Here is an 11915-nt window from a genome sequence, read left to right on the forward strand (position 1 = left end):
ACTGAACAACCAAACCAAACTAAAGCAAGATAATTTCCATATATATTAGTTATGCTTTCTAAGGTAAATATTTTCCATTTCTGCCACTGCTGCCACCACTATTACCACCATTGTCACAATACTGAATACTTGCCATATGTGTGATGCAATGTTTGCCATATAGTATGAGTTTGGTCGTCTTCGGAGGTCCACCTCTTTCCACAAGTTGCGAACATCCATTGTCAAGTCAAGTACCAAGCTAGTACACAAACTACGAGGAAAAGAAGAGGGCAAAGAGGACTATGATGCAAGGTAAGATTTTTTTTACCAAACTGTCTAAGGAAAAGCATCAAACTAATTTAGAATTTTGGTAATCATACATGTATTTGATTTATGAATAGTATGAACCTTGATTATTACAAGATATGAAGTACCATTGAAATTAAATAACTTCACTTAGAGTAGTCACCAGATGTATTTTTAATCAAATCCAATAAGTATCACTCAGCTCAGCTTTCTTTTTCATCATGCACACTAATCATTCCTCATATTATAATGAGCTCTTCCGCCTTTCCCTAGCAGCACTTCATTCTTCCCTGCTCCCCTGGTTTGCCTTTGTCATATAATTTTCAAAAGTTATTGATTGCTAACAGAATGAGTGAAAATTAATAAACTATGAGGATTAAAGAATGTGACGACAAAAATAAGTGTCTAGGTAAGTGATTTTTATGGGTAACCAAGAAAGCCAGGATGAATGGCAAAGCACTCACGCCAGCACCAGCAGGCAGTGACCAATGCACCCATGTTGGGGCTTGTGCCACTATGAAGCAGAATGCAATGTGTTCTCTGAAACAATGCTGTTCTTCCTTATATTGCAGGTTAATACTATGATTCAGATCTTCTTTCGAGTGTGAAAATTTTACACAACTTGTATTACACTCTGTATGCAAAGTCACCTGTCCCAGCCTGAACAAATGTATCTTGCCCCCATATTAGTTGTGGTTTATCCAGCTTCAAATCCTCAAAATCATTGCAACTTTTCTTATTGTTTGTTATCACTTGGCTCCTCTTTTCTGATTTTGCTTATCACTAATATCCACTAAAAGAAAGGGTGGGAGTGACCTTAGTTGACATATAGTAATAATAATAATAATAATAATTGAAACTAGTAGGGAATACAGTCACTTCAATACACCCCTGTTTTCTTTCTTCAGTGATAATAATAATAAATAGTTTATCTAGCACTTGGCAGCCATTAAGTTTTAATTTTACAGTTATCAAACTAAATACAAGGAAAATTAAATGAATTGGGATTGAGGATAAGAGGATGGGAGAGTACCATGTTAGTTCAGGTCGGGACAAGCCAGATTCCCTCTGGTTGGCAGTGAGGCGAAAATCCCTGAGTTGGTCTTTGGGATTCTGTGATTTCCAGTGGAGAGGTACAAATATAGTGGAGCAAGTGGAGGTGGGTCATTAGGCTACTCAGGTTCCTCCACCCTGGGTGATAAAATGGGAGAGGGGTGGTAAATGCACAACTTTGAGAAGGAGCATGCAGCTTGCTTGAGAAGGCTTCTGCACAACTAGGCAGTGTGGTGTGCAGCATGTCTCTAGACCCTAGAGTGTTGAGGCCTCAATTAGGGCACTATCACTAGACCAATGACAGCAGTATAGAAATGGACAGTGAACCAATGGTGGGCAGGCATGCCCCTGGGCGTGTTGCTTGCTGGGTGGGATGACAACACACAGTAGCCCAATGCTGCCTTTCTAGTTCTTACACATACACTACACTCATTAGATGTCATTGTATCATCACATCATATCTTTGAAACATTCATATGCCAGAACTATTCATGTTGATTAATCTTTTGATATAGCAATTGGTACCCAACATCATTGTCAATCAAAACAAAAATATTATTTTAAATAAAGGAGAGTAAATTTTTTACCATCATTTGCATGCCAAAGAACATACTAAAAAAAGTAATACTGCAGTTAACAAATTCAGAACAAACAATACAGCAGTGTGTACACAAACAGGCAAATAAATGCTATACAGGACTCATCAAAAGTATGCAGTGCTTTGGTTGAGATGTTGTATACTTATGGCAGGAAAAGTATGTGAGTGAAAGATTTTAGACAGAAGTATGTGGCGGCTAAAAAACATCACTGCATCCTTTAGCTGTTGGCAGTCACCCCAAGGCCAGGTGCCAGTTGTCTCCAGGCTGTCGTAGCGATCGGTGGCCTGGCGTGTCTTTCCCCACAACCATGCTTTGTTTTTTGCTCTTATAAGTAGTGACTGTGGTATTGCATTGCTATTATAGCACCTACCAAGGAACTGAGCTAAGAAACCATTGCTCAGATCATTGCTTTTAAGGATGCAGGCAACCAAACTAAGGAAATAACAGAGTTGATTGGTGTGGCAGACAGTGAGGAAGTACTGTGACTGTGTGCATGACAGAGAGAAAAACAGCATTGAGACACAATCACAGAAACCTCAGTCTGGTCATCCAGGAAGACATCTTCAAGGTCTGTGAACCTTCTGAAATGTTCATTGGAGAGTACCCCTCACATTAGAATGTTCTCAGTCCTTGAAAAAGTCTTATTGGGACAACCAGACAGGTTTTTGTGATTACATATTACCACTGTTTTCCTCTTTGAAATGCACATGGTACTTCTTCACTGTCAACTTTGCCACACCCACCAACTCAGTTATTTCCTTAGCTTGGTGGCCTGCGTCCTTTGAAGCAATGATCTAAGCAATTTTTTCTTCGCTCAGTTCCTTGGTAGGTGCCATAATAAAAATGTAATACCACAGTCACTACTCATAAGTGCAGAAAACAAAACATGGTTGTGGGGGAGACACGTCAGACTAATGATCACTACGACAGCCTGGAGGCGACTGACACTTGGCCTTGGGGTGGCTGCCAACAGCCAAGGGGTGCAGTAACATCACGCAGCTGCAGCTGTCTATAATCTTTCATCCACAAAACCATCATATTTTTTAATAGAATTTTAATATGCTAGTAGAAATTTAGAATAAAATGCAGATGATGTGGTAGGGATAAATGATCTCTGAACTCCACTCAGTCCATTACAGTCAACCCTCAATATCCTTGATATCGGATTTCCTGGATAAAATTTGGGGTCTGGCAATTGTCGGACATATGCCCAGTCAAGTACAGGAACCAAAATAGAATTCCAGGCCAAATATCTGGGGTCCAACTTGCCCTGGCGGTTGCCAGACATGTGCCTAGCCAAGTCCGAGTATCAAAACACAAGTCCGACCATACATCAGATTCCATTCCCTGGTCACTTTCCACAACACTTGCTAAGTGGCTGCATGCATGCCGGACATATCTGTTTGTTGTTGTCTCATGCTGGTGAGCAACTGCATTGTGAATTTACATATGCATGTAAATACAGTATATACTGGTATCAAGTGTGTGTGTGTGTATTTATATATATATATATATATATATATATATATATATATATATATATATATATATATATATATATATATATATATATATATATATATATATATATATATATATATATATATAATTCTCATTAGTATGATATTTTTGACCAAACTGAGAGTTGAAGAAAATGGTGAACACTGCATCACCACCATCGACATGGTGCCTGTTTGTTTGCATGTATCATCTGAGCAGCTGCTTGTAGTTATGATCCAATTTTTTATATCTATTTCATATTTTTATTATCTGATTTTCATAGAAGGAGGCATTCATTAGTAAAAAAATTGCATGGTATGGTATTCTTAAGCACCTCGTCAAAAAAGAAAATGGCAGGCACGTCTTGACCATCGCCAATGGTGTGTACTTTATTGACATGTAATGCAAGTCTTCAAATAATTTGTTTTAGTAAACCTCTTTGCTGTGCTGCTTAAATCTGCTGTACAAAATGTGGTAAAAGTCTTGGGCAGGTATTAAATATTGGTGATTGCCGAACTGAGTAAGGTCTGGGACTTGGTCGTTGCCTTTGGACTGTAGCGATTTCCGTTTCCTGGACTTTTGTGATTCCTGGACAGGTGCCCCCCTCATTTCATACAGGAAAATGAGGGTCGAATGTTTATGTACATTCATTCATACTAGATAATTTGAATGTCAGTATATTGTAATGGTATATTTGACCATTATAAACAGGAAAATAAAGTTTGGTATTTTATAACATCATTATTTCATGTTTTCTGAATTTTGCTTAGTATTAATCTTGTTATAGATCTCATCTTCCATAGATTCTCCTTTAACTTTGATAATTTAACAGTACTATAACCTTACTACTATTTTTTTCCTCTGTTGCAGACTGAAACGGGCAAGTTCTCTGTCCGTTCTTAGTGGACAAGAAGAAAATAGAGAGGTTTGTAATTTCCTTGATAGAATGAATATACACGTAGTTGAATTAATAGTTTAAGTGACTGTACATTTAAAAATACATCCATTTTACTATCTCCTGAAGTATCGTGTTGTGATGCAATATTTTGCCTTCAGGTATTCTTATGTGACTCTCTTTAAAAATGTTTTCAGGTCCCTCTTGCTCTGCGTGGTCGAGCTGTCAGCTCAGAGCACATATCTTGACCAGCTGTTTCTGCTTCACCCTGACCAATCAGTCTCTCGCCTCTTCACTACTGCTGATTGCAAAGCTGACCTTATAATACCCATTTTGTAGAATTTTCTCTTACAAGTGTAATGATTCAGGTGTTAATGTAGGTGTTTACATCTTTCAAGTATATAAGTATACAATCTTGAAAAAGCCATTAATGTTGTAATTGATGCATATATATATATTGAATTTTATATTTACTGTGTGTGTGTATATATAGATATATATATATAGATATATATATATATATATATATATATATATATATATATATATATATATATATATATATATATATATACACACACACACACACACACATATACATATATATATTGGCAATAGAGGAAAATATGGCACAAGATCGACAGATGTGGAGGAGAGTCATCGCCCGTCTGACCCCACTTTGAATGGAAAAATATGGACGTTAAGCGACAATGATGATGATGATGATGATATATATATATATATATATATATATATATATATATATATATATATATATATATATATATATATATATATATATATATATATATATATATATATAGTGGTGGGCACTGCTAACCGAAAAGTTAGCTTCGCTAATGCTAAACTGCTAAGCTGATAAAGAAATTAGCGGATGCTAACTCTAACTGCTAACTGTTAACTTTTTTTTAAATGGATTTAGCTTTGGTTTAGTATTTTGGCTCTAAAACCCCATCTGTCCGTTAATGATGGTCTCCTTGGGTTGGCACATGACGCACCAGAAGTGTATTACATTGACATTCGTCATATCTCTTGATTTAAGGACATAGTACTTCTCCAGGTGGGGCCACAGGTTCTGGAACTTCTGGGACTCCTGGCCATCAGCTTGAGTGTCCTCCACCTCACCCACAGCTGCTGCCATTTCCCTAACAGGGTCAGCATCCTCAGGCAGAACAAAAACGTTCTCACTCTGGTCACCTTCCATGACGTCGATAACGATAAACAAGGTGGCAATAATGAACGCGACTACACGGTGACAACGTCACAGCTGAGCTGAACAAAGAACCCAACAGGCAACAACAAGAAGAGAAAGAAGCCTCCAGTTTATCCTAAATCCGTATATTTTACCCAAGAATTCCCGCAAATTTACGCACTTCTAACATTTTCCCATAACTCACACTTATTTTTATTATTTTAAGTTTGCTTCTTGTCAGGCGGAAAACATCGAAATCTTGTTATTAAATCCCGAGTTCAAAGAGTTGGTAATGGAAGATGCATTACCCTAAAATACCAAAAAGTTTCCCTAATAATTGTCCAGTTACCCTACTTTAAGGCATAATTTGCCCAAAAGTGGAAGCCCTGGAATTATTGCACCATGTGGCTCAACTGGTGCTGTGCCTGCCCACAATGGACAAGACCAAACCTGTATGAATTTTTTAGTGGACTCGACTTAGCGGAGGAGGAACTACACTTAGCGGAAGCTAATTGGTCCGCTAACTATTTCCAAAGTTAGTGAAAACGCTAATCAGCTAACGAAAATGTTAGCTTTGCTAATTAGCGGTTAGCGGATTAGTGAAACCGTGCCCACCATTGTGTATATATATATATATATATATATATATATATATATATATATATATATATATATATATATATATCTATATATATATATATATACTGTATATGGTCAATTGATGCAACTTCATATTTATTCTAAAAGCATAATTTGCAAAAAGTACTTTACACAGTTGAAAGCTTAGATTAAAACTGTCCCAAAACATTCTAAAACTTCAACCAGATAGCAATGACAATAACATTTAGTTGTTTGGGATGTGTAACCATCTCATTATATTAAAAGAGTATGATAAAGAAAAATCTGAAACAATTAACAATGCTGAATATGTAGCAAAATTATTGTACTCTTTGGATTTTTGTGGGAAATTATATGAACAGGCTTTGCAAGAATACACACTGATTCTATGTACAATAAATAATTGTAGAAGTCAAGATGAAATAATTTCCAATCATTTTCTGTTCTTAAAAGAAAAATTATCAGCCTAGAGCATGGCTTTAATATAGATAAAACAATTCGGCACTGGTGGTATGAAAGTCAGGCTTGACATTGTGTGTGTGTGTGTGTGTGTGTGTGTATATATATATATATATATATATATATATATATATATATATATATATATATATATATATATATATATAGATATATAGATATATATATATAATCACATTGTGTGTGTGTGTGTGTTCGTCCATGCATCTGTGGGTGTGGGTGGGTGTGAGTGTGGGTGTGTCCTTGAGAAATATAAAGGTTATGATACAAAAATGTTTACTTTAACATTATGATTTTTAGATATTAAATGCTCATATTGGGCAAGGTTGATCTCAAAAACTAGTTATAATATCACATGCTACTGGTAAAAGGTATGAAAATATCCTGGCTAACACTAGTTATAGATAACCCAACATTGCTATATTGTTTTCATGTTATTGTGTTTGGCTTGTGGAATTAAGTCCCTTTGCTGTTTAAAAAAAAAAAAAGTGAAGCTGCAAAGGAAAGGTCTATAATAATATTAGAAAAATGTATAATAATAGCAACTATAATAATGATAATGATGATGACAGAAATAACAATAATAATGATAAAGCAGAAACAGTCTGTTTATCCAGAGAGGAGTGAACTTGTGGCTGTTCAGATAATCTATTTCTTTGGCTATTGGATGTCACCCAAGTCACTGTATATGTGTACATACGCATTGAGTAATATCAAAGGTTAATATGGGTAGTTTGTTTACTTACCTGAATTGCAAAGATCTGAATATAAATGCTGAAACTACTGCATTGATCAATTATTTGTTATAATCCCACCCTTTACCTGCTTTAGTTGTTTTAATTTATCACATAATGATATCACATGATATGATTTCTTTACTTTATATATATATATATATATATATATATATATATATATATATATATATATATATATATATATATATATATATATATATATATATATATATATATATATATATATATATATATATATATATATATATATATATATATATATATATATATATATATATATATATATATATATATATATATATATATATAATATGAGCACAGTTAAGAAAATGATTACTTTGAAAAGGCAAGTTTGCTTATCATCATCAGCATCTTCAGCTTTTACTAGCTATATGTAGGACAAAGGCCTTTACCAGCATTCTCTACCTCTCTCTGTCTGATGTTAGTGTACTTGATACTGCTCTAGCAAATGCCCTGCTTTCATCTCGCCCTGGTCATCCATATACCCTGTCTTCAAAAATTCCTGTGTTGCCACTTTGTTACTTTGGTTTTCCATCCTTTATCAGTTCTAAGTATGATAATTATTACCTGCCTAAAACTATTTCTTGTTCTTAATTGTCATTAAAATCCATTCAACCTTTGTTCTCTAATCCATATTGCTTGCTTCCTGTATCCCCATGTTCTTTCAAGCATTTTCCTTTCCACACTCTTTGTGCATTTCTTAGCTTTCTCTTTGAGTATTTTGTGAGGCACAAAGTTTGTGAATTATATGTTGGTACTGGAAAGATACAATGATTGCACACCTTTCTCTCCAGACAAAGTGGCAGGTTGATATTCATGATGTTATTGTCAATCAAAATTTCTCCATCTTATTTCTATTCTCTCTGCTTTATCACAGGCTTTTTTTCCTCAAAATTTTTGTTTTTGATCATTACCTATGTATTGCTCTGTCAACTTATCGTTTAATGCTACTTTAATTTTCTTCCTATTCATTTTCAGACCTACTTTTATAATATGAAGTTTCTCAAGCATTCTTTCTAAGCTTTTCTCAGAATCACTTGGTAAAACTATGTCAATTGTGAATCTAAAGTTGTTAATATATTCACCATCTATCTTGACTCCCATGGTATCCCACTCTAATTTCTTAATTATTTATCTGTCTTGATTCCTATGTTATCCCACTCTAATTTCTTAATTATTTCTTCTATCAAGCCATGAAGGGTTGGAGAGATTGTCAGCTTCCCTAATGCCTTTCTTAATTTAAATTTTCTTGCTTGCAGAGTTTAATGGTTGCCATGTTGTCTCTAGATACCTTCCAGCACCCTTATGTATGATTTAAATACTCTTCCTTCTGATTTCCTGATGACTCCTGAAGTTTTAACTGAGTCATATACTTCCTCATGATGTATGAAAGCCATGCATAGTGCTTTATTGTACTTGGCTATTTTTCAGTAGGTTGATGTCAGTGCAGTCAGTTATTGAGTATCCACTATGAAATTCAGCTTGATTCAGTAGTTGCTTTTAATGTAGTGTTGCATTTATTCTGTTTGTTATGGTCTTAGTGAAAAGTTTCTTGGTTACAGGGAGAAGACTAGTTGGTCAGTATTAGTCTTTTGTGTTACCTTCTGGGGAATATATATATATATATATATATATATATATATATATATATATATATATATATATATATATATATATATATATATATATATATATATATATATATATATATATATATATATATATATATATATATATATATATATATATATATATATATATATATATATATATATATATATATATATATATATATATATGAGAGGGATTTTTCCAGGCTCTAGGAATTCGGTGTGTGTATATATTTGAGTTAGTATATTAAGTATAAAATCGCCTATATCATCGATTAGAACTATAGTTGGGGCATCTCCTTTACCCCTACTCATTCCTTTCAAAGCATTCTTTACCTCATCCACAGTTACAATATGAACTTTCAGCTCACCTGATTCATTAGCTCTGCTCTAACCAGCACTAAATGGCATAATTTTTCTCTCTCTCTCTCTCTCTCTCTCTCTCTCTCTCTCTCTCTCTCTCTCTCTCTCTCTCTCTATATATATATAAATATATATATATATATATATATATATATATATATATATATATATATATATATATATACACATAATTATTTTTCTCCCACAAAATTGTCATTTGCTTCACACTTTTACACTACAGTGATCACTGAGACATGCTAATACAAAATGAAAATGTTTCATAAAATCACATAACTACAGTGAGCAATAAAGATAAAAAAATAAATTAAAAATACATAAATAAATAAGGTATGTGACAACATTGTCTGGCTACTGTAATGTCTCAACATAAAACTTCTACTGATGCAATATGTATTGCATTAAATTTGCAATGAATCTGATTTGCTTCATGCTAGACCTGGGCAGGTGTAATTTCCTGTGGCACAGATGAAGCCATTATAAATGTATGAGTCAGTGTTACTGGTCATCATTCATCCTTTCATTTGTAGTTAAAAACAAATATATTATGAAAAATGAGATTATTACATACTAAATATCTAAGTATGTAATGGTTGTCTCTTGGTTTTCCTCCTAGCATCTAACACCAGTAAAAAAAAAAACTTGGCGGTGCCAATATAAAAGTTTGTTTGGGGTTCAGAGCCCTCAGCTACAGAACTTTTTTTTATCTTCTCAGTATTTTTTCCTCACTCAAGTAATGCTGTAAAATGAATAAATTTAGCATGTCTCAGCGACCTGCTGTTTCAAATTTTGTATTTACTCTCTGCATACATTTTTTTGTTTGTTTGTTTTGCAATGTCATCTTAAAAGAAAATTATGAGTGCATCATACTGTTTGCAACTAAGCCAAAAGAAAATTAGGACCAGTACTACTAAGGAAAAAGTTTATAAATGAAGATCATTCATTTATTTATTTATTTATTTATTCATTTAGTTTTACTTTAAAGTAGATATACAACTTGTAATCTATTACATTCCAGATAAATATTATTGTGTATTCTGCTCCAGGCACAATTGCACAAATAATAACACATTTTTAAACTTACAAAAAAATGTGTGAATGTGATTTTCAATATTTGAAATTATTTTAATTGATTAAAAATGGAAAACCACTATTTGAGTATTGTGGTAAAAGTGTGTGTGTGTGTGTGTGTGTGTGTGTGTGTGTGTGTGTGTGCACAATATAATATATGTGCACCCCTAAAAAGCTTGACCATGTGTAAGTTTGCAACCCATGTATGTGTTTGCCATGGTTTATTGTGGTTTAGATGCTATGGTTCAATGAGATTTGAAATATTACACAGTTAAGAACTCATGGCCATCTTTCTCAACCTGAGAAAGTTTGTTGGAGATCAAATAGCTAATTAGCTATGTGGCCACTTTGAAAAGAGGATGGAAACATTTGGATGCTTTTCCAAAGCATTTCTGTTTTGTGTTATTATATAGTGGCCAGTTATTTTCCACGTAAATCATGACAGTGGTTGATAAGTACTGAAGAAACATCAAAAAGAATGTAAATCTTGACAGTGGTTGATAAGTACTGTAGAAACAAACAAACAAAAAAAAAAAAAAACTCATATCGTCAACAGAAGTGAAAATTAAACTAAGGGCTGTCTTCACATCATCACCTAAGGAGCTCAAGAATATGTGGATTTAACAAATGGTCATGGATTCCTTGCCCTTGTTTCATCTATGCTCTCATGGTGGCAAGACATCATAAGAAGGGCTCAATAACCAAATATAAACTGGCTGAGTATGGAATATCTTTTCATTGCTTAATTTATGGATGATGTATTGCATAGTGCAGATCATTCAAGGTTTTAGGCAGAGATTGTATGAGCATACAGTGAACCTTTGATTTAATGAACTGTGGTAACGGATTTTGGATTTAACCAACTTGGTAAACAGCATCATTGGCAGTTTTTACTGCCAAATCCACCATTTTCTGACCAAAAAATCATGTCAGGTCACAGCAACAGTTATTCAGAATTATTAGTGGTAGCAAATGTAATTCTAGTAATAGTGTTTCACTTTATATATATATATATATATATATATATATATATATATATATATATATATATATATATATATATATATATATATATATATATATATATATATATATATATATATATATATATATATATATATATATATATATATATATATATATATATATATATATATATATATATATATATATATATATATATATATATATATATATATATATATATATATATATATATATATATACACACACACACACACACACACACACACACACACACACACATTGGGCCTACCAACACTTGAAGAAAGAAGAGAAAGAGGAGACCTGACAGCATTGTACAGGAATACAAGTGGAATGGACATGTTGGATAGAAATTATTTAATTGAGATGGAAGGGAGGAAGCAACTAAGAGGTCACAACAAGAAATTGAAAAAGGGGACTTGTTTGAAA

The 11915-nt window shown here is 33.3% G+C and overlaps 1 protein-coding gene across 22 annotated transcripts in view; it reads left to right on the forward strand.

Moving 5' to 3' along the window:
* LOC127006152 (kinesin light chain-like) overlaps positions 1–10950 on the forward strand; it is a 125123-nt gene extending 114173 nt beyond the window's left edge. For 18 of the 22 annotated variants that reach the window (XM_050875741.1, XM_050875778.1, XM_050875758.1 and 15 more), the window contains 3 exons: positions 164–291; positions 4308–4362; positions 4530–10950. In XM_050875741.1, coding sequence (XP_050731698.1) covers positions 164–291; positions 4308–4362; positions 4530–4580 — 234 coding nt within the window. In that variant the 3' untranslated portion in view covers positions 4581–10950. The remainder of the gene's footprint in view (positions 1–163; positions 292–4307; positions 4363–4529) is intronic. The other 4 variants (XR_007759248.1, XR_007759271.1, XM_050875823.1 and 1 more) reach the window with 1 other exon arrangement.
* Positions 10951–11915: the final 965 nt, after the last annotated feature.

This window comes from Eriocheir sinensis, chromosome 3 (genome assembly GCF_024679095.1).
Source record: "Eriocheir sinensis breed Jianghai 21 chromosome 3, ASM2467909v1, whole genome shotgun sequence".
NCBI classification, from domain to species: domain Eukaryota; kingdom Metazoa; phylum Arthropoda; class Malacostraca; order Decapoda; family Varunidae; genus Eriocheir; species Eriocheir sinensis.